Below are 24,140 nucleotides of genomic sequence, written 5' to 3'. Positions count from 1 at the left end.
GGTCCAAATGCAGCTGACCAAAATGTCTCATATCGCCCACGCAAAAGATGACCACATCGTCTAATGCGGCTCTCACACAGATGATGCTCCTGTAGCATAAGAAGATCAATCTCTCCTCCCACAATGTGTCTACATCCTGCCGAGTCTGGAGGTGTCACTGAGAACTTGGCCAACGGCCACAGAGTTTGAACCAAGTCTGTAACCCCTAGGTCTCCCATGTGGTGAGAGAAATCGAGGGCCTGTGCCTACAGCCACTCCAACATTGAGTCCAAGTCCACTCAGGCTGGTCCCTGCCACATAGGGGAAAATAGAAGCCAACCGTTGTGTCCCTGGCCTCTATCCCTCTAGCTACAAGGAACAGTACATGAACTCTGAAGCAAAAGATGCCTCAAAGTCTGGTGAACCATCGCCAAGAAAGTGTGTGAAGTCGTAGGCAAAAAAGTCCCACCGACGACGAATGTCGCTCGTCAGTCCACGAGGAATTGCTGCAAAGGGAGACGTCTGCACCAGAAGGGGAGGTCAAAGTGACTCATGGCAAAAGTGCTGCCAAGAGATCTCCTAGCAGCCAAAGATGGTCTTGCCTCCTAGGTCGGCTGCGGGGTAGAAGCGAGAGGAGATGTGGAAGTAGGGGGCTGGCGGGAGGAGGAGGAGTGGGGGGACGGGGAGCGGCAGAGGGAGAAGGGCAAGGTGGGGAGGAGGAAGGAGGCGGGGGGGGGAGGGGGGGGGGGGGGGGGGTTGTCGGAGGTGAGGCTGAGGTGCAGGGTGGAGTTGGGACCTCTTCCTGCTGAAGAGGGTCAAAACGGTTCCCTGTGGGAACCCACTACTGCTGGCCTGAAGCCTGGGGACCACGCTGAGTGCCAGGTTGACGGTGGCCCCTCTGGACGCCGACCACGAACCTGTTGCCAACCCTCCTTCACCTGAGCCCCAGGCTCGCAGGGTGGCTCTGCGTGCGTACCCTGTGACTTTGTCTGCTGCTGCTGGCCAGCCCTTGGAGGCTGGGACTGAGCTTGAGGTGAAGGTCAGGGTCTCCTCCGTGGACAGGCCTTCGCAAGATGGCCCATCTGACGACAAATAAAACACTGATTCGAGGGGCCCGAATACTCCACGCTCTGCCAGAACCAATTGCCACTCACCCTAGGTAATAGGATGACCTTGGGGAGAGTGTGGGTGTCCCGAACTAGAACACGTACTGTGGGAATGCCGGCCGCCTTGGCAACTACAGCGGCTGCCGTGCGAGGAGTCTCCAAGACAGTCCCAATCTCTGAGCCTACCCTCCTAGAAAGGAGTGGAAGGTACTCCCTTCTCAAGCTAGGGAAGCAGACTGAGATGGGCAGGTCTGTCTCCTCTACAAAAACGTCAGTAGCTGGGTCGAAACCATGGCGCCACTGTCGAAAGTGTGCCCGAACTGCTCGGATGGCCAAGGGGCTCATCACAATGACCTTGGACCCATCTCAAGAGTCTCAAACTCTATTTGGTAGTAACCACATCTGAGAAACTGAACATCGAGAATCTTGCCCACCTCTGCTAAAAGGCGGGCCTGGAGGAGATCACGCACCTCCCCTCGGCTAGGTCGGGTGCCGATGATCTTGCATAGAACAGAGGTGGCCTGAAGGCGCGCCACCTCTGCCTCTAGGCTCGCTTGCTCTCTCGATGAAAGAGCAAGTCGGATGGTGGGTTCCGCAGGGTCGGGCGAGGGGGCTTCCGTCGAGTCCCTCTTTGGCGGAGAAGAATCCTCCATCTGTGTCTACTACTACGATGACGACCGAGGATGAGCGATTGAGAGGATGATGAGTCGAGGTCGAGAGGCAGCACCCCTGCCTTGAGCAAACAAGGGGCAAAGGATGAGGAGGCGGAATGTGGGCGAAAAATTGGGGGGGGGGGGATTTCGGGGCATGTGCTGGCAGGCTATGAGGGCTGGCGGGAGGGGTAGCGCGCTGGCAAGGCTAGCGGGCTGCAAGGGAGCGAGTTGGAGCGGGAGAGGGCGACAGGCTGGAAACAGCGCGCAGAGCACAGGGCGGGGGGGGGGGGGGGGGGGGGGGGGGGGGTAGTGATGGCGATAGCATGCGCAGGGTAGGCAGCGAGCGTGCTTCGATTATTTCATCAACTTCAGTCCACTATGAGCCGTAGAGGAGGTGTTAAAGTTATGCATCTCATGTGAGCATGCCTAGTTTTTAGCTTATTTATTTAGTTATTTATTTTATATATTTGACAATTTATTTGGGCTAGGTCGGGAAACTCTCTATAGGAAGTATATAAGGGCATGAGGGGCTATCACTTTGTATCCATCTAGTCAGAGTTACTTGAGCGATCTCAAGCTTGGCTTGCCATTCTCTCTCGTTTGCTCTCGTGCATGTCTCGCATCTATGATTCCACATTGTGCTATTCTAACAAAAGTCACACAAATCCAGTCATCTTACATAGAGTATACAGAGGCTTGAGCTATCACACTTATGATTCATGGTATGTCTCCATTTGTCTCCTCACATTTTTCTCCCTTTCCACAACTACTTGTCAGCTTTGGCAAGATCTATATGCGTTTTATTCTATTTCTACCACCAAGCTTACACAATCTGAGAAGAAATTGGATGAGCGTACAACGACAACATTCTTGAGAAGATTGGAGAATTTTCGCAGATAAAGTAGAAATTAGAGGTGTGTGGTACTTTTGTGATCAATCGGGATCACAAGGTCCTTGGTAGGCTTCCTTCATAAGTTGAGAACTTCTATGACACCATCGCTCTCTAGGCTCCCTTTCCCTCTTATAAAAGATTCATCTTTCTTAAATGAAAAATGGTTGAATAAGAGAGACCAAGAAAAATAATGCTTTCATTGCTCAAAACAAAGGGAATAATGAAGGAAAAGGATAGAACTCAAAGGAATCTAATACCAACAAAGCACCTACACCAACCAAAAATTCCAACCAACTTCATTCATTGCACATTTTGCAAAAAGAATGGTCACCTTGAAGAGAAATGTTTTGTCAAACACGATCTCTCCAAGAAGTTGATTGCTGAAAATAAAACCAAACCCAAGGAGGAGTCTAACAACAACAAATGTAAAGGTAAGTCCAAAACAGTAGGAACTACAAAGGTTGCTTACACTGCTTTTGCCTGTCCCTCTTCTACGACTGTCTCTCTGAGTGACTTGTCTTTCTTGGTGATTGAACCACCCACTTCACAAGAGCTTGAGAAAGTGGCAAAGAGTGACTAGAACGGAGACAATGTTTCATATGTCTCACACTTCTCATAACATGGAGAGCTGTCGGACTAGCTCTTCATCAATGCACATTGGTGATGATTCTTCTTTGCCTGTGGTTGAAGTCGGAAAAATCTCTCTTGAAAGTGCTATCTAGATTGATGTGCTACATCAATCTACATATGGCTCAAGTCAAGGTATCACTATTACGAGTAGAAAACAAATTTTTATGTGCAATTACTTAGAACATTGCGCTAGAGTCCAAGATCCAATCTTGGGTAAATTAGTCAAAAGTGTGGATAACGAAGAGGCAAACAAAGTATCACCATTATCACTTGTTATTGCATTGACTTCTTCAATCGAGGCTTTGTTTTTGTCCCCTTTCTTGCCATCATATCGCTTATCTTCCTTGTTCTGATCTTTCCAGTTCTAGTAGCCTTTCTTAATGTGGTCTTTCTTTTTACATCAAGTTCTTCCCCCTCACAAGACTTACTACAATTTCAAGACTTTCCTCTCTTGGGTAACTTTCACCTCACTTGCTTTTTGTTTCTGTCAACTTGTGAGAGCAATAAACTGCTTTCCTGATCAACTGACATGCGTCTTTCAGAAAAGCTAGCTGCCAACCATGTCAGAGTACCAACAGATGGTGACAAATCGCTAATAGCAGTCACAAAGTGTGGCCCATGACGAAGGTAGCGAGCATATTACTTTACCTTTGCATCCAAGTTCAACTACTGTGCTCGTAGCTTGCTAAAAATTGTGTTGAACTCAGTTAAGTATCAGGCAATAAAACTACCTTCTTTCATTCTGGAGTCAAATAGCTGTAGACCTTGTTGGAAGCCTTCTCCTTCTCAGAAGTGTTACAAAGCTTTTTCCAATTCTACTCGGTGGTCTTTTCATTAATTATTGTAGAGTAAACAGATTCTAGAAATGCAACCGAATGGTAGACTTGTCAAAGGCATCAAGCTCCTCCCACTCTTCCTCAAACAGAGTATAATTTTAGCTGCTTTTTCTTTAATAAGAATATCCTAATTCTCTCTTTCCATACTGAAAAGTTGCTACCATCAAACTTCTTGATGTTAAAGAACTCTCTCTTCGATGTAGATGCTGTCATTATCAATGCAAAAACCTTTTGACCAAAGTAAATGCAATCAAGACTACGGTGAAAATCGAAATGGGTGGAGCTAGCTGCAGGTGCAACAGCAGAGATAGGCTTCTTATTGTCTCTATCAAGAATGGTATAGTTAGTTGCTATTGGTTAGTGGGCGGCTGGTTGCGCACACAAGCCACGCCGGCAGGCTCAGAGGCTTTGACTCAACATCTAGCATAATTAATTTTTGTAAATCATTTGCACCAGAGATTCTTTGGGTCATGCGGAGTTGTCAATATATCTAAAACACAAATTAATTCAAACATTAAATAAACAAAATTTCCAAGCATCTTGCACAACATGATCAATTTTCAAGATTCGATTGCAGAGCAAATGAAACCAATATTGTTGTACTTGTACAATTTGGATGCTAGAACTTGTCCTACATATATTACCATGAGGATAAGGTACAATTTGTTTGTTCAACTCCAACTTAACAAACTCCTTTGTGAAGGTCTTATCAAGATCTATGTTCACACCAAAGTTAAAAGCAAAAATAGCCCATGCCACAATTTGTAAGCTTCATCATTTCTGTTCAATTTCAAAAACCAGGTTAAACAAGAATCACCCAGCAATCTCACCTTTCTTGCCTGCTCGCTTAACAGTCCTTCAACTGCAGTATCTCAGCAAGGACATGTGATTGCTGCTGAAGAAACAGAAAAATAATTTCAGTCCACAAACTTCAGCATTTCATCCCAATCTCCATAACACAACATAAAACCTGACCTGAAATTTTGCTCCAATTGTTCCAATGTATGAGACATACTTCTCGTCCAAAGTGTTTCCGCAAACCATTTGCAGATCACAAAGAAAAATGCCAACTAGAGAACTATGTGTACGTTGATTCTGAGGGAGTTAAACTAAGATCGCACGTCACTTGAGCCATAATGCAAGCAGAGTCTTGGGGTCCCCTTATTTCAGCGAGCTCATGAATGCTAATTGCTTGATTAGGCATTGAAGCAGCTGCATGAAGTCATCAGCATTTTAACACTAATAGTAGCTGAGATCTTAAGGGGATGTCCATGGTTGTGCATTCAAATCCTGATGGTGCTCGAGTGATTCTTGCGGTCTGCTGTTATGGATAAGGGGGTTCCATATCTTTCAATTTGGTATCAAATTCAGTATTCAGCAGTTGCAAGTAAACACTGGCAGCAGACTAATCTTTGCTTTGTACAGCTCATGCAGGTGGCAAATCAAGAGCCATCTGTGAGCTAGCCCCATCAATAGTGCTGGGAAGTATCAATGTTGTGTTTTCACTTGGGCTTTTGTTATACATAGACCAAGCCACCTTTCTTTCTCATGGAGTAGGAATTGCACGATAATTGCAGTGCACAGCTACATGTTGGACATCATATGCCCCGGAGGTTAGGTGCTTCAAAATTCTTTATGTTACGCACTCATTTTGGCTGGGCAAGCCCTGGAGAAAGAGTTGTGTACAACTCACTGCTATCGCTAAAGCATGCAGTGTCTCCTGAAGGAACGACCCCACCAATTTCTAGCAATCTCTTTCACCCCTTATCATCTGCATACAAACTTAAAGAACAGCCTGGCCTATCCCAGGTTTGGTAGTTTGTCTGCTGGGCCTCAACTTCTCAGGGTTCCTCCAGAAGATCGGCATCTGTGTAGATGTTAGCCATACAGGTTAAAGCTGAGATATCCTTCTCATCCAACTCCAATGCATGTTCAAAAGCATAACTTCCAAACTCCACACTGCCACATTGTCTACAAGCACTCAGCACAGTATGCCAGATCACTAGATTAGAATGGAAAGGTAGTTGATTGGCCACGACTACAGCCTCTTCTAATTGGCCTGCACGACTTAAAAGGTCAATTATGCAAGTGTAGTGCTCCAATTCTGGAACAATGCCGTGGTCACTGGTCATGGCTTCAAAATATGCTTTGCCTTTAACCACTAGACCTGTATGGCTACAAGAATTGAGGATACTAACAAAAGTGACTGTGTTGGGTTCTTTACCGTTTCTCACCATTTCATTACAGATGAAGGAAACTTGTCTGTTTTGCCCAAGAAGGGCATAGCCTGTTAGTAGTGCATTCCAAGCTACAACTTCTCTAAATGGTAGCTTGCAGAAAACTTCCTGTGCTTTCACTATTAGGCCACTTTTCGCATACATGTCAAGCATGGCAACTCCGAGGTTGAGGTTTGATCCTAGGGATCCTTCTTCATCAAGCTTCTCATGCAGTTCTTGAACCTTGTCAAAAGCTCCTATTAAGCTGCAAGCTTTCAAGATATAAATCTGTGTGATTTCATCAGGACTGATGCCTTCATGTTTCATTTTTTCTACGCAGACCAGAGCCTCTTCTCCAACGCCCTGATTCACATAACCCACTATTAATGCATTCCAAGTATATACATCTCGTACCAAACACCTATCAAGTACTTCACCAGCCTTTTCCATCAAGCCACACTTCGCGTACATGTCAACCGTGACATTTCCAATGACACGGTCACTGTCCCGCAGCCCTTTTTTAAAGATTTGAGCTTCTATCTTTTGGCCTTTATCTACCTCCTTTAAACTGCCACAAGCTTTCAAGATACAAACATATGTGATAGCATCTGAAGCAACGCCCTCGCTTTGCATCCGTGCAAAACAACTTAGAGCTTCTTCACATTGATCATATCGGATGTACCCCGAAATCAATGCATTCCATGAGATTGTATCCTGAAATGGGAGCTCATCAAAAACTTCCTGTGCTTTTGCAAGCAAGCCACAATTGACATACATATCAACCAAGCTGCTACAAATGTGAAGATCTTGTTTTAAGAATCCCTTGGCCACAACCTTGGAGCGTATTTCCTCACCTAATTCAATGGCTTCTATGATCCCACAAGCCTTAAAGCTGCAAACATACGTGGTGGCATCAGGAGAGACACCCTCTTGCTGCATATTTTTCAAACATAGTAGTGCATCTTTGCCACGACCATGCTGCACGAATCCTGCAATAAGTGTGTTCCATGAGACTATGTCTCGAGTTGGAAGCTTGTAGAACACTTCCTGAGCTTTTACGAGAGACCCACACTTACAATACATGTCAACCAATGCATTGCCAAGTTCAATGTGTTTTTTCAGAAATCCTTTCCTGGCAATCTCATCATGAATTTCCTTTCCCTTATCTAAGGCCTCCATGTTTCCACAAGATTTTAGGAGGCAAATATACGTGACAGAAGTTGGGGTAAATCCATCCAGTTTCATAATTTCAAAACAAGCCAGTGCCTTTTCACCATCATCATGGGTGCAATATCCTGAAATCAATGCATTCCAAGATACCACATCTCGAACTTCAAGCATGTTTAACACTTCTTGTGCTCGAACAAGCATGCCACATTTTACGTACATGTCGACCAATTTGCTACCGACAAGAAGCCCTCTTTCTAGGCCCTCTTTTATAATTTTAGCATGTAACTCTTGGCCTTTGTCATAATCTCTTGCACAGCCACAAGCTTTCAGACCACAAAGAAATGACACCTCGTCAGGATCAATTCCATCACCTTTCATACGTTTATAGCACATGAGAGCTTTATCACCAAGCCCAAGATTGACATATCCTGACATCAGTGCATTCCATGAGATTCTGTCACGCTGTGAAAGTTTGTCGAACACCTGTTGGGCCTTTTCAATCAAGCCACACCGAGCATACATGTCGAGTAGTGCATTTCCCAATACAATATCTCCTTTCAGCAACCCCCGTCTATCTATTTCTACATGCAATTTTTGACCCTCATCTGCTGCTCCAGTGTTCCCACAAGCTTTTAAGCTGCAACAAAGTGAGTAAGCATCAGGAGAGATTCCCTCACTTCGCATTTTTTTTAAACAGCTCAAAACTTTCTCACTATGATTGTGTTGAGAGTATGCCATGATGATAGCATTCCAAGAAACATCATCTCGGACTATAAGGCTATTGAAAAGCTCCTCTGCTTTTGCAAGGAGTCCACACTGTGAGTACATACGGATCAACCCATTGACCACACTAAGATCCTTGGCCAGCCACCTCTTCCTGGCTATCTCAGCATGTAGTTCTTGCCCAATGTGTACAGTCCTGTCACAGGCTTTCAGGATAGAAACATAAGTATCAGCATTTGGGGAAACTCCATCGACTTTCATTCTCTTAAACAGTTCAACTGCCCCTTCACTTCGCCTCTGTTCAGCGTAGCCTGAGATAAGAACATTCCACACACCGACTTCTTGAACAGACAACTTGTCAAATATATCCTGTGCTTCTGTGAGGCATCTGCATCTAGCATACATGTTCACCAAAGCGCTACCCACATGTGTGTCTTTTTCAAAGTTTCCTGTTTGCTGTATCTGATTATGTAAAATGATACCCCTTCTCAAGTCCTTCAAAGTTGCGCAAGCTTTAATTAAAGCTACCAGAGTGAGCTTAGTAGGATGTACAGCAGCAGCTTGCCAATTCTCATAAAGGTTCAGGGCAGTCTCTGGTTCTCCATACTCCACCAAACCCATGATTAAAGCATTCCAAGAGCTCTCATTTGGACACATTATTTTGTCATAGACCACCTTGGCATCATGTACATTCCCAACATCAACCAAAAGAGAGATGAGATCATTGCCAAGTAAACTATGGGCTTCCATTCCCCTTCTCTGCAAGTACGCATAGAAGCGAAGCACATTCGAAGGATTCTTGTCCTGCTTACACTTGGATACAACGCATGTCAGATCCTCAGCAGAAGGAAAAATTTCACACAATACGTTGTTTTCCAAAAGTGACAGTGCCTCATCCATGTTGAGCAATTCCCAGCTTGATTTAGTGCCAGCCAGTACCTGGTCCTGAACTTGGGGCAACGCCCCCTTAATGTGTGTCATTTTCACCGCAAGGCAAGAAGAGAAGGAAGAGTATGTCTCAAACAGTGTACCTGCACATTCTAGCCATGGACCTATTTTATCCTTATAGCCTTTATATCCTGGATTCTGATGTGCAAAACAGACATAAATTTGAGGGTCAAAAGGTAAAATATCACTCAGAAAAATGCACGCTCTCTGGCTCTCTCTCTCTCTCTCTCTCTCTCTCTCTCTCTCTCGACTTCCGACGCCTAGTGCGGCGGAAGAAGAGGGCTTTTTTGGCTCGCCTAGAGCAGGATCTATACCAGCTATTCTTGAGTCAGGACTCACGTGAGGCATGGAGGCTCTTTCATGAGCACTCCCCCCCCCCTGCCATCACTTCTATAGAGGCTTGGGGCCAATATGCATCATCTTTGTACACAGTTCCTGAGCAGCCCCCCCTTCCCGACCCTCCCCATCCATGCCCACATACATGTGCTTTTTTCACTACTGAGATGGTGAGGAAGGCCATTGATAGGATGAGGACTGGGAGAGCATAGGATCATGATGGCTTAGTGGCTGAGCATTTCACGCATGCCAGAGATTTACTAGCAGAGCTTCTAGCAGTTACGTTTAACCGTTCCATGTGTGTGGGCTTGCCTGATACTTGGAGCCTATCTACTATTGTACCTATCTTCAAGTTGGGAGACCCTATGGAGACTGGGAACTATCGCACTATCATGATTGGACACACATTGGCACGGTTGTACGCATCTATTCTTGAGTAGCAGCTGAGTAGATGGGCAAAGAGGGAGGGGATACGTGCAGACGGGCAGGCAAGTTTCAGGAGGGGTTTTTCTACTCTTGACCATATCTTGACACTTCGAGCCATCATTGAGGAGGGCAAAGCGCATGGGAGACGGATCTACTGTAGCTTTGTGGATTTCCGCAAAGCATTTGACACAGTGCCCAGAGCTAGATTGATGCGCAGATTACAGCAGATGGGAGTACCCAAAGAGCTCATTTGGGGGGTCATGGCATTATACAGGTCAGTAGTGGGGCATGTACGCACCCCAGAGGGTCTATCCACACCGGTTTACTCCACTATTGGGGTGAAGCAGGGCTGCCCGCTCTCTCCTACTCTATTTGGTATGTATGTAGATGAGGTTTCTGACTAATTGAGAGAGATGGTGATAGAGGTGCACAGCTGGCAGGGACATGGATTCCACTATTGTTATATGCTGATGATATTGTGTTGATCTCCGACTCTCCGGAGGGGATGCAATGTCACTTGGATGCTTTGCATAGGTTTGCCAAAAAAGGTGGTTTGTCCGTCAACCTTGGTAAAACCAAGGTCATGGTATTTAATACCACCCCACAGTGGATTAGGAGGTCAGCACCCGCCTTCACATATGGCCAGGAGAAGGTGGAGTATACAGATGCTTACACTTACCTTGGAGTGGTTTTTAGTGGGCCAGCATTTTCATTAAGGAGGGCAGCAGAGACTAGATTGACTAGAGCCCATGCAGCATTGGGTAGATTGGAAAGGATGTGTTCACAGGTTCAGTTTCAAGAGCCTTGGACGAAGCTCTAGCTCTTTGACACTTTGGTGGCTTCTGCATTGCTTTATGGAGCTGAGATTTGGGGACCTTCACTGGATCATCATGGGAGGACAGGCCGCAGTGATGGATGGGGGGACATGGCCTCTGGTCTCTATGATCTCGTGGCTCATTAGAGCCAAGGCTTCAGTACCACGTGCTATTGTACAAGCAGAGTTAGCTGCCCCCCCACTGGTGGTTGAGGCGCTCACCAGATCTGTCTCCTTCATACACCGCATATGGGAACTTCCCAGAGACAGATATGCACGCCTTGCACTTGAGTCCTCTCGACAGTTAGCCATGCAGGGAGATACAGCATGCTGGTACAGGGAGATGACATCATGGTTTCAGGCGCATGGGTTCAGCATAGACAGATTGCCCCCCTTCCAGTACTCACTGGATGCGCCCTCTCTGACTCTTACACAGTCCGAGATAACCAGGCTCATTCGCCAGGACTTGACTCAGCTAGACACCAAGAGGACATGGATACAGCCAGCATAGGAGCTAGGCACGAAGATGGCTTTCTACAGAGAGCATCTCCTCCAGCTTACAGAGGATGGTTTTGTGACGAGGCCCAGATACATGGACACCCACTTGTCTCATGGAATACGATGTGCTATTGGCCAGATACGCACATCTTCACACCAGCTGCGGATCGAGACCGGGAGATACAACGGAATACCAGCAGAGGCCACAATATGCCCCTTGTGTGACATCGAGCCTGAGACAGAGTTGCACTACACATGCCACTACCCCGTCTACTACGAGATACGAGGCCGCTTCCATTGCTTGTTCAGAGAGGGCTTTGGACCATTCTCTAGAGTCATGCGGTACGAGGATCAGAGATGCTTGGGTTTGTTTTTGCTCGAGCTGCGTAGACACAGAGAGAGCCTGATGAGAGGAGAGGCTAGCCAGTCTCAGAGACAGATCACAGACTTCTTTAGAGTTGCCATTGGACACCCGGAGGAGTTACTACCACAGCAGAGCCCGTCGCTTCACACCAGAGGCATACTGATCGACCGAGCGACTGAGCTAGGGAGATCCAGACGCCCACGACTGCAGAGGACTACACATCATCGACGGAAGCTGCATCAGAGGATTCGGGTCACTTTGGCTCGACATGCACGACGCCCGGTCAGACTACTGACCATGGAGGAGATTGATGAGATCCGCCAGCGACCGATGCTGGATCTCCTGTGATCTAGCTATCCCAGCTAGTTGTTTAGCTGCTTAGTCCACACCTAGCAGTTTAGGATTCCATAGTATTTTATTTTGTCATTCTGTTGTTTTGTCATCTTGTTCCTCTGACTTTGTATCAGATCCACCACATTGTAACTTTCTGGGTCACTTTGGCCTTTTGAAGACGTTAATGTAACATTTCATTTCATTTCATTTTCTCTCTCTCTCTCTCTCTCTCTCTCTCTCTCTCTCTCTCTCTCTCATGCAGCATCAGAAGCATACCCCCACAGCCGGCCTACATGGAGACGATCTGGAAAAATGCCCCAGAACAGTTGGTATGATGAGGAGTGTAGAGAGATGAGGATCAAGTTACAGAGGGAAGTCCTCATGGGTATTACCACACATAGACAGTCACGGATTATCTTTCGTCGCCTAGTGCGACGAGAAAAGGGCTTATTTATCCCAGCTAGAGCAAGATATGTATCAGTTATTATAAGTCAGGACTCAAGCGAAGCATGGAGGCTATTCCACGAACATTCACCACCACCAGCGGTCACCTCCACTGAGACATGGGGGGAATATGCCACATCTCTCTACACAGTATCAGAACAACCACCTCTGCCGACCCACTAGAGACATGCCCGAAGACATGTTCTTTCTTTACTGCCGAGAGGGTAAGGAAAGCTATTGACAGGATGAAGACAAGGAGAGCACATGATCATGATGGTCTGGTAGCAGAGCACTTCATCCATGCCAGAGATATGCTTGCAGAGCTCCTGGCTATGACGTTTAATCGAGCCATGTATGAAGGCTTCCCCGAGACTTGGAGTATGTCCACGATTGTGCCTATTTTCAAGTCAGGAGATCCCATGATTCCCGGGAATTATCGCACCATCATGGTTGGTCACACATTAGCTAGGCTGTATGCATCCATTCTTGAACAGGAGCTGAGAAGATGGGTAGAGCGAGAGGGCATAAGAGCACTAGGGCAAGCAGGTTTCAGGAGAGATTTCTCCACTCTTGACCAGATTCTGACATTCAGAGCTATTATTGAGGAGGGTAGACACCATGGCAAGCGGATCTATTGTAGCTTTGTGGATTTCCGCAAAGCTTTCAACACAGTGCCGAGAGCCAGAATTATACGCAGATTACAGGACATGGGTGTGCCTACAGAGCTGATTTGGGGGATTCTGGCTCTATACATAACAGTGATGGGGCGGGTACGCACCACTATGTCTCACATGGTCCTCTCCACTATTGGAGTAAAGCAAGGATGCCCCGTATCCCCGACTCTTTTTGGGATGTATGTGGATGAGTTTTCAGACTATGTAGAGCGTCAGGGGGACAGGGGGGCTCAGCTAGCAGGGACATGGATTCCACTGTTACTATATGCTGATGATATTGTGCTGATTTCTGACTCTCCAGAGGGGATGCAGCGTCATTTGGATGCTCTGCATACATTTACTCGTGACAGTGGATTGTCTGTCAATCTGGGGAAAACCAAGGTTATGGTGTTCAACACCACACCACAATGGGTCAGGAGGTCGGCCCCCACATTTATGTATGGCCAGGAGACTGTGGTGTACACAGATGCATATACTTATCTTGGGGTAGTCTTCGGTGGACCAGTGTTTTCACTAAGGAGAGCATCAAAGACTAGACTGACGAGAGCATATGCAGCTTTGGGAGGACTGGAGAGGATGTGTTCGCAGGTTCAGTTTCACGAACCACGAACACAGCTTTGGCTTTTTGACACTCTAGTGACTCCAACTATGCTCTATGGAGTTCACGTATGGGGACCCTCAGTAGACCACCATGGGAGATCTGGCAACACAGATGGATGGAGATGTACGGAGAGGCCTTTGGTCTCTATGATCGCTTGGATGATTTTGGCTAAGGTCTCAGTACCACATGAGATTATCAGAGCCGAGCTAGCTACACCCCCCCCCCCCCCCCCCCCCCCCCCCCCCCCCCCCCCCTCCCCCCCGTGGTGGAGGCATTGACGAGATCAGTTTCCTTTATGCACGGTCTATGGGATCTCCCCAAGGACAGATACGCTCGGCTTGCCCTGGAGTCATCTCGACAACTAGCTCTACAAGGCGATACAACATGTTGGTATGAACATATGAAAGCATGGTTTCAGTCGCATGGTCTCAACATGGATAGATTACATCCGCTACTCCCTGGATGCACCCTCCTTGTCTCTCACACGGACAGAGATCACCAGACTCATCTGTCAGGATTTGATTCAGCTAAATACCAGGAGCACATGGATACAGCCGACACAGGAGTTAGGCACGAAGATGGCCTTCTACAGAGAGCATCTTCTCCAGCTCACGGAGGACCGCTTTGTGACTAAGCCTGCATACATGGACACACACTTATCTCGTGGGATAAGATACACTATTGGACAGATACGCACATCCTCACATCAGCTCCAAATCGAGACTGACCGATTGCTAGGGGTGCCGGCAGGAGCTAGGATATGTCACCTATGTAACTTAGAGCCAGAGACAGAGTTGCACTACACATGTCACTGCCTGGCATACTATGAGATACTCGACCGCTTCCACTGCCTGTTCAGAGAAGGGTTCGGAACTTTTTCTAGAGTCATGAGATACAAGAATAAGAGGTGTCTCGGATTGTTTCTACTAGAGCTGCGCAGACTTAGGGAGAGCTTGCTTAGGACATCAGAGGAAAGACACTCTCAGAGACGAATCACAGATTTCTTTACACCAGCCAGACGAGAGCCAACGGAGAAGTTGTAATTGTAACTTTGTAATTTCCGTACTCAGACATGGTATCAGATTCACCAATTGTAACTTTTTGGTCTCATAGGTCATTTTGGCCTTTTGAAGACGTTAATATAAGATTTCATTTCATTTTTCTCTCTCTTTCTCTCTCTGTCCCAGTTTGTAGTAGTATTTTGTTTTAGTTCTTTTTGATTCCGGACATGGTATCAGATTCACTATGTTGTAACAGCTTGGTCTCATAGGTCATTTTGGCCTTTTGAAGACGTTAATATATCATTTCATTTCATTTTTTCGCTCGCCCAGTATACTATGAGATACGAGGCTGCTTTCACTGTCTATTCAAAGAGGGTTTTGGGCCACTTTCTATAATCATGAGATACCAGGATTAGAGATGCCTCGCATTATACTTACTGGAGATTTGCAAACACAGAGAGGACCTCTTGAAGAGGGGCACAATAAGAGAGATCCAGCGACAACAGAAGGTCACAGATTTCTTTTAGTCACAGACAGAGGAGTTCGAGCAGCCCCCACAGCATAACAACACCAGAGGTACCAGAGGCATACTGCTTGACCGGGCGATAGAGTTGGGGCGATCCCGTCGCCCACGGATGAGAGGGCCCTCTCGATATCGACGCATTGACAGAGGATCCATACCATACTGGCACGACATAGGAGCCATCCTGGATACCGATGTATATGTATATGATGCCTCGACTGTCACAGAGCTCCATTGTATCAGCTCACCCTTTGTCTTCCCTTTGTATCAGCTTTCACCCCACCCCTACCCACTATTTTCTTTTCAGTTCTTCGTACCTTTTGTACCCAGACCTGGGATTAGATTCACCACACATAACTTTTGGTCTCATAGGTCATTTTGGCCTTTTGAAGACGTTAATATTACATTTCATTTCATTTCATTTCTCTCCTCGTCGGATAGATCTTTAAGGTCTCTTGGGATAGTTTCCTACGACGTTAAAATTCTCTTCTTCTTCTTCTCTCTCTCGGCCGATTTCGAGGTGTGCCAGTAGGGGCCAAGATATGTCACTTATGTAACTTAGAGCCAGAGACAGAGCTGCACTACACATGTCACTGCCCGGCATACTATGAGATATGCGGACGCTTCCACTGCCTGTTCAGAGAAGGTTTCGGACCTTTTTCTAGAGTCATGAGAACAAGGATCAGAGATGTCTCGGATTGTTCCTGCTAGAGCTCCGCAGACTTAGGGAGAGCTTGCTAAGGACATCAGGGGAAAGTCAGGCTCAGAGACGAATCACAAATTTCTTTACACCAGCCATAGGAGAGCCAACGGAGCAGTCATTACAGCAGATCTCAGAGCCTACTCATACTAGATGTACGCTGCTTGACTGAGCCATTGAGCTTGGCAGATCCAGACGCCCACGACCTCGGGGGGTCTCTCACTACCGACGAAGGCTACAACAAAAGATACAGATCACTCTAGCTCGACATGCAAGACGCCCTACCAGAGTACTGACCATGGAGGAGGTCGATGAGATCCGACAGTGATCAATGAGAGATTTCATCTGAACCCACAACCCCCCCCCCCCCACCAATTTCCTTTCTCCTTAGTGTTTTAGTGTTAGTTCTTTGTAACTTTGTAATTTCCATACTCAAACATGGTATCAAATTCATTAATTGTAACTAATTGGTCTCATAGGTCATTTTGGCCTTTTGAAGACGTTAATATAACATTTCCTTTCATTTCATTTCATTTCTCTCTCTCTCTCTCTCTCTCTCTCTCTCTCTCACACACACACACACACACACACACACACACACACACACACACACACACACACACACACACACACACACACACACACACACACACAAGTGTAACCCAAGTGTGGTAGATTGGTTATGCCATTTCCCTCTTGAATAACAGGTCTTGAGTTTAACTCCTCGTCGGCAAGATCTTTTAAGGTCTCTTGGGATAGTTTCCTACGACGTTAAAACTCTCTTGTTCTTCTTCTTCTCTCTCTCTCTCTCTCTCTCTCTCTCTCTCTCTATATATATATATATATATATATATATATATATATATATATATATATATATATATATATATATATATATATATATATCGACTGAGCTGGGGAGATCCAGACGCCCACGACTGCGGAGGACTACAGAACATCGACAAAGGCTGCATCAGAGGATCCGGGACACTTTGGCTCGACATGCACGACGCCCGGTCAGACTACTGACCATGGAGGAGATTGATGAGATCCGCCAGCGACCGATGCTGGATCTCCTATGATCTAGCTATCCCAGCTAGCTGTTTTAGCTGCTTAGTCCACACCCAGCAGTCTAGGATTCCATAATATTTTATTTTGTCATTTTGTCATCTTGTTACTCTGACTTCGTATCAGATCCACCACATTGTAACTTTCTGGTCTCATAGATCACTTTGGCCTTTTGAAGACGTTAATATAACATTTCATTTCATTTCATTTTCTCTCTCTCATGGGTCTCTCACTGTTTTTAGGGTTTCGAAATTGCCTTTTGGCTGTTTTTAGGGATTCGTCACTAGATTTTTGCTGTTTTTAGCTGTAGCAGTGGATCATGCACTTTTGACATTTTTTGTTTTATTTCAGTATAGTACAGCCAAGACATCAAGAGGCAACATACCCGTTATACATTTACACCAGAGACTGACTCAGTTTATACAGAGGAGATCTATAGATGTCTATGCACAGCTGGTCCTGGCCTCTCAGTAGAGGAGTGCACCACTTTACTTACTGAGACACTGCATGGTGCAGCATCAGAGGCATACCTACACACTCAGCCGAGTCGGAGGCGATATTCTAGGAGCATGCCCCATAATCGTTGGTATGATGAGGAGTGCAGAGAGATGAGAGCCCAGCTTCAGAGGGATCTTCTTTTAGAAGTCATTACTTATAGACAATCTCGGATTGCTTCCCGATGCCTTGTGCGACGGAAGAAACGAGCTTACTTGGCCCACATGGAGCGAGACTTGTATCAGTTGTTCTCGAGTAGAGACTTAGGAGAGGCATGACGGTTCTTTCATGAGCACTCCCCTCCCCCAGTACTCTCTTCAGGCACCCTCGATGTCTCCTACACGGGTGGAGATTACTAGACTCATTTGTCAGTACCTGATCCAACTGGATACCAGGAGGACATGGATAGAGCCGCCACAAGAGTTGGGCACGAAGATGGCTTTCTATAGAGAGCATCTTCTCCACCTCACAGGAGATGGGTTTGTGATTCGACCCAGCTACATGGACACACATATGTCTCATGGTTTGCGGTGTGCCATTGGTCAGATACGCACATCCTCACATCAGCTAGAGATTGAGACTGGTAGATTTAGAGGGATACTAGCAGACAACAGGATATGCCGCTTATGCCAGTTAGAGCTAGAGACAGAGCTACATTACATGTCATTGCACAGTGTACTATGAGATACAAAGCCGTTTCCATTGCTTATTCAGAGAGGGTTTCGGTCCTTTCTCTAGGGTCATGAGTTATGACGATCATAGATGTCTTGGGCTATATCTACATTAGTTACACATATAGAGACACTTTACCGGGGAGAGATAGAGAGACAGTCCCAGAGACAGATTACAGATTCTTTTCACTAGATATGGGACAGCCAGAGGAGCAATCATCGTTGCAGAGCTCGGCCCACACTCATTCGACCACTACCGGCAGTCTCATCGACCTTGCATTGGAGCTACGGAGATCCAAATGGCCACGATTGAGGAGAGGGGCTACACAGCATCCACGGAGACTACAGCAGAGGATTCGAGCCATACTCTCGATATCCGGAGTGCAGATGAGGATGGATTCTAGTAGTAGTAGTATCTAGTTCTTTTGTACGCAGACATGGTATTAGATTCACCATTTTGTAACAGATTGGTGTCATAGGTCATTTTGGCCTTTTGAAGACGTAAATATAACATTTCATTTCATTTCATTTCTCTCTCTCTCTCTTAGAGATGTCTTGGGCTATATGTACTTGAGTTATGAGGATCAAAGATGTCTTGGGCTATATCTACTTGAGATATAGAGACACTTTACTGGGGAGAGATAGAGAGAGACAGTCCCAAAGACAGATTACAGATTTCTTTTCACTAGATATGGGATAGTCAAAGGAGCAGCCATCACTGCACAGCTCAACCCACACTCATTCGACCAATACCGGCACTCTCATCAACCGAGAATTGGAGCTACGGAGGTCTAGACGGCCACGATTGAAGAGAGGGGATACACATCGTCGACGGAGACTACAACAAAGGATTCGAGCCATACTCTCTCGACATCCAGAGTGCAGATGAGGATGGATTCTAGTAGTAGTATCTTTGTTCTAGTTCTTTTGTACCCAGACATGGTATTAGATTCACCATTTTGTAACAGATTGGTCTCATAGGTCATTTTGGCCTTTTGAAGACGCTAAAATAACATATCATTTCATTTCATCTCTCTCTCTCTCTCTCTCTCTCTCTCTCTCTCTCTCTCTCTCAGCATGGCGGGCAGCAACGCGCAAGTTTCTCTTAGCAGCACACGCAAGTCTCTCTAAGCAGCAGCGAGCAGGCCTCTCTCCCTCTGCAGCGGGATGCACGTTCTCTCATGGCGGGCAGCAGCGTGCAGGTTTCTCTCAGTAGCACGGCGGGTCTCTGTAAGCAGTAGCGCGCAGGTCTCTCTCCCTCTGTAGCGGGACGCAATTTCTCTCTCAGCAGCAGCTTGCAGTCAGAGGCAGGAGTTCGCGTGGCAGCAGAGACACAGCCCTCCCGGCAGTAGCAGGGGGATCAGGTCACGTAGGACAGGGCTGAACGCAGGCAGAGCGTGCAGGACAGGGCTGAACGAGCAGGACGCAAGGTACAAAGCATTTCGCCTCTCACACTCACCACACACACACCCACGCCACACACAAACACACACCAATTTGTCACAACCACACCCACACGCGAATACACACGCTCACGCAATTGTCTGTCCACACACATTTTGCTTCTTCCCCGGCACCCGCTCTTTTCTTTCTATCTCCATTGCCTACTGTAGCTCACTGCACTTCTCCCTCGTCGTTGCGAGGGAAGCCCAGGGAGGCTTGCATTCTGAGCGCAAGTGAAAAGGAAATTGCTCTTGACGAAGGTCTCCATTAAAGCTGCAAAATTGGCAAGGACGGGGCGAGTTGAGTCCCCTTTTTGACTCTATTACACAAAAGGGGTCGTAGTGCATCTCTTTAGGACATCATCTCCATCGGTGGCAAAGGTTTGTTGCTCCTTTCTATTTGTGATTATAATCGGCCTGTACAACGTAGAGGGCGGTACTGTTTCAGTTACCTGTTAACTTTACATAGAGCACTGAGAAGGAAAGAGAACACAGATGCATCTAGCGACTAGAATGTCACTGCACACACGAGACCGACACCTTGTAGGCCCCAAAGACTGGCGCCCCTTTCGGTATTTCTTTATTCAATTAAAGGTAGACGATCCGACCACTTAGTACAAGCTTTCACAAAGCTGTCCAAACCTGGCGAGGGCTGAAAACACAGGTTTCCAACCTGATTTCGGTAGCATAACGGCAAAAAAATCCCGTTGGTAAAAAATACCTATCTAGGGCGGATTCCCTCGCTATCCGGAAGCTTTCTGGTGAGCTGTCACAGAAATTCAGCGTGCTGTAATTCTCTGTTTTTCACTGCCGGGGTGCCCAAAAGCTTGTACGCGCATCCCAAGGCTCACACGAGGCTCCCATGGTGTTCCCTTGCAGTTTAGGTGCGAAACCCTACACCTGCAGAAAAACACAGCAAGCTGTAATTCCCTGTTTCGAATCGGTTTTAGCAGAGCGAACACGCCTACAGGTGTCTCAAGGGTCCCGCACGCAATGGGACAGTTCCCTTGTGAATTGGATGAGTTTTCACGCGAGAAAACTCTCCAAACTCGCAATCTTTCGCGATGGAACTGTGCGTACCTGTGGGGGATTAGCAATTAGCTAATCCGGTTCCTGTTCAGAAGGCTCTTGCCTTGGCAAACACGCATAAACCCCCAGAACTGTACATATTCATCAGAGTAGCCCAACTTGTGGGGTATTACCATATGTGCCAAAGGGGAGAGAGAGATGCACGAGAGCAAGTCATTGCGCTACATGAGGCACAGAAGAAGGCAAGCTTTCCATTACAGTTGTAGACCTGCACCCACTACTCACACACACACACTGTAGGTCACTTACTTATAAAAATGGGCCTCGTCTCTCAAATTGTTCGACCCCTCTTCATGCTGGAAGTGGCAAAACTGCCTGGAGACGCCATGTGTCCAGTTTGCCCCTTTTGAGTTAATTCCCTGGTTCCCACTGACATATAAAGTTATAAGTGACTTTCCGATGGTCCAGACTTCATTTGGCGCACACAGGCTTCCATATTCATCAGAATTCAGTGCTAACTCACCTGACCAATCCCAGACTGACCGACCCAGACTCCCAATGTGAGAAACCTATTCGGCCGCAGCCGTTTCACACTGGCCATGCAATGTCCACTTGCACCTTTTCAAGGGTTCCGCTGAAAACAAGTAAAAATAAAAATATCTAGTACTTATTTACGGAAGGCAACAGGAAAAATACTGTCACGAGGACGTGATAGCTGTTAACTATGTCACGAGAACGTGGCAACTACTAACCTTAGTTGTTGGTTTCTTTCCAATGATTTTTGTTTTATATTTGAGACCCTCTTTTTGAAGTTGCAAACGGTCGGACATTGTATGACCAATGCGAACGGTAGTTTCACCCGCAGACCGGAAGTTGGTCGGCACTGGAATTTGTATAGTAAGGGGACGTCTAGGCTCAGCGCAAGGTCATATAGGTCCCCCGGTCGCACTTAGCAAGTTGGTGGATACTAGGAAGTGAACTCAATAAAGGCATAAAGTGAAGGTGGGATCACCAACAGAAAGTATCGGACAGTTGGGCCACCTTGGACTTTTGGATGCGGTCCCAATGAGGATAGATGGTCAGATGACTAGTGAGAGCCCAACGGAAGCATCTCCTAAAAATTAGGGAGCTGCTGTTTTGGGTCGTGAAATGTGTTTGAGTCATTACCTTCGGTATGACCAGGGGAACACTTTACAACTCTGCCGCGAATTCAACTAGGCAACCAGTCAAGAGATTTTTAGGCGGCAACCCCAAAATGGGAAAAAGCTTGTAATCACGCCAAGTGGCACAATTCTGTGCACTTGCCTCATACAAGAAAAGTGGCGCTGATTTTTAAACTGAAAGAGGCCTCACTTTGCATTTTGTCACAAGTTAAGAGCTATGGAGTGCTTTCTTTCCCTCTCATGTACAATGTGGTGCTAGAAGTGATGCCTTGCACGCTACACACTCCTGTCTCTCCCCCCTACGTGCAGTTATGTGATGCCCCACAAGAGGGCTCTTCATTTTGACTGATGTACAGCTGTGTGGGTTCATGCTTTTGTGCTAAGGCAAGAGCCTCCTTGAGCAGGAACAGGGGTAGCTGACTGCTACTCCAAAGCAAGCACCGGTGAGGGTAATAACCTCACCGTACAGGTGCGTTTTCAACGCTGTGTATGCGTTGTAAATTGACTGCTTTTCAGCATACGGACGCTAGAACCATTGGGAATAGTGCCCCACTGGCAAAGGATAGTCAGGGGAATGTTTGGGGCTGAAAACAAGGCAAAAACCAATAAATACAGCGTGCTGAATTTACTGTTTTTGGGGAGGAATTAGAGGGTTTATGACAGTGGAAGTGAGTTCCAGCAGGGAAATTGGTTTCGCGCAAGTTTTGGGGCTGTTATGCTACCGAAATTTGGCCAAAATAGTTGGTATCTAGCTAGATATAGGTAAAGGATTCCCAAGACTCTACTTTGTCATTTACCCTCTCAAAGTATAAAGGAATACCGAAAGGGGCGCCAATTTTGGGGCCTACAGGTTGTCGGCGTCTGCTCAAAGCATTCTAGCTTTCGAGCTGTGTGCGTGTTTAAGTGTTGATTCCCGTCGCAGCTTTCCTTTGCACATTCTCTCTGTGTGTATCTAAAGTAAGGCAGGCAACAAAATAGAAATTCAGCAAAGAAGCCCTTTGTGAAAACGGCTCTTGAAGCGTCACAGGGGTCAGAAAAGGCCACCAAAGACAAGGATTCAGTCGAGACTTCTGGAGCGCAGACAAAGAAACAGAAAAGGAAGCCTTTTGTGCGTAAGTCGCTCGAGGAAAAGAAGGTTCTAATGGCTGAAAATAAATGCTTTATACGCGAGCAGCCTGGTCACTTTGCTACCAATTGTCCAAAAAGGAAAAGACCGGCTGACGCAGATGATAAAGAGGAGCAGAAAGGCAAGAAGCCTAAACCCACGACATGTTTGGTGCCAGATATGGTGGGTGATAGGCCTAGTACAGATGCCAGTGAGTTATGTAGGGCATGGGGTAAAGTTAGGGATCAGACGGCACTCATCTTCTGTGATCCAGGTGCCAAAGCCAACTTTATCTCACTAGAGTTATCTATGAAGCTGGGCATCAGAGCTGAAGAGATGGGGTACACAGCAAAGGCAGGGTTGGCATGTCTTGGCCACTCAGAGTGTGTTACTCCCATTATTGGAAAGTTGCGTCTGAATATTCAGTCGTATGTGGACATAGAAGAGTTCTATATCATGTCATTGGAAGGGTGCGATGCGCTACTTGGAATTTCGTGGATGTTCAGAGTGCATGGTGTGCTGGATACCTTTGGCAAGACGATCACCCTTCAGCATAGGGGCAAAACTCATGTTTTGGATGTAAAGCTCAAAGGGGAGTCTGTCCCTATAGTATTTGCTTCTGCTATCACTTCTGTAATAAGGAATCATCTTTCTGTGTACTTGATTTTTGCACGTGATGTCTCAGATAAAGATCAGCCAAATTTATCTGTGTTAGATAAAGAAAGGTCAGCATTTTTGCAGAAGTTTAGTGACTGTTTTTCTCATTATTACCATCGCAATTGCCGCCAAAGAGACCTGAGGACCATCGGATAGATTTGGTGCCAAGGTGTAGCCCACCAAATAGACCTTTCTAAAGGGTTAGTGCGGCGCAGCAGAAAGAGATTATGGGCCAGGTTGAGGAGTTATTAGAGAAGGGGCTGATTCAGCCTAGTTCTTCACCCTTTTGCTCCCAAGAGCTCCTAGTGCAGAAGAAGGATGGCTCATGGCACATGTGTATTGATTACCGTGCGTTGAATAAGAATACCATCAAGAATAGGTTTCCTATTCCTTGAATTGATGATATTCTGGATCGTTTAGAGGGTGCTGCAATTTTCAGCAGGATAGACCTTAAGAGTGGGTACCATCAGATTCGTATAAGGCCAGAGGATGTGCACAAGACTGCGTTTAGAATGACATTTGGTGTTTATGAGTTTCTGGTGATGCCGTTTGGGCTAACAAATGCTCCTGCCACGTTCAACAGAATGATGGACCGGATTTTCCACTCGCATCAGCAGTTTGTTGGGACGTTCTTAGATGACAT

At 46.4% G+C, this 24,140-nt stretch overlaps 1 protein-coding gene across 4 annotated transcripts in view; it reads right to left on the bottom strand.

Annotated features, from left to right (window-relative positions):
• Positions 1-4,271: 4,271 nt before the first annotated feature.
• Positions 4,272-24,140, bottom strand: part of LOC147458101 (pentatricopeptide repeat-containing protein At2g33680-like) — a 117,863-nt gene continuing 97,994 nt past the window's right edge. The window contains exons 2-4 of one of the 4 annotated variants that reach the window (XR_015188193.1): positions 9,237-9,291; positions 5,072-9,150; positions 4,284-4,991 (exon numbers count right to left, since the gene is read on the bottom strand). Coding sequence is in view for 1 of the 4 variants with exons in the window: in XM_086512838.1 (XP_086368964.1) it covers positions 5,938-9,291 (3,354 nt within the window). In the remaining 3 variants the exon portion in view is untranslated. Of the gene's footprint in view, positions 9,292-24,140 lie in introns of all 4 variants that reach the window. The other 3 variants (XR_015188192.1, XR_015188191.1, XM_086512838.1) reach the window with 3 other exon arrangements.

Source organism: Adiantum capillus-veneris, chromosome 5, assembly GCF_014529385.1.
Source record: "Adiantum capillus-veneris isolate H3 chromosome 5, ASM1452938v2, whole genome shotgun sequence".
Lineage (NCBI taxonomy): Eukaryota > Viridiplantae > Streptophyta > Polypodiopsida > Polypodiales > Pteridaceae > Adiantum > Adiantum capillus-veneris.
This window is presented reverse-complemented; position numbering and strand designations above follow the sequence as displayed.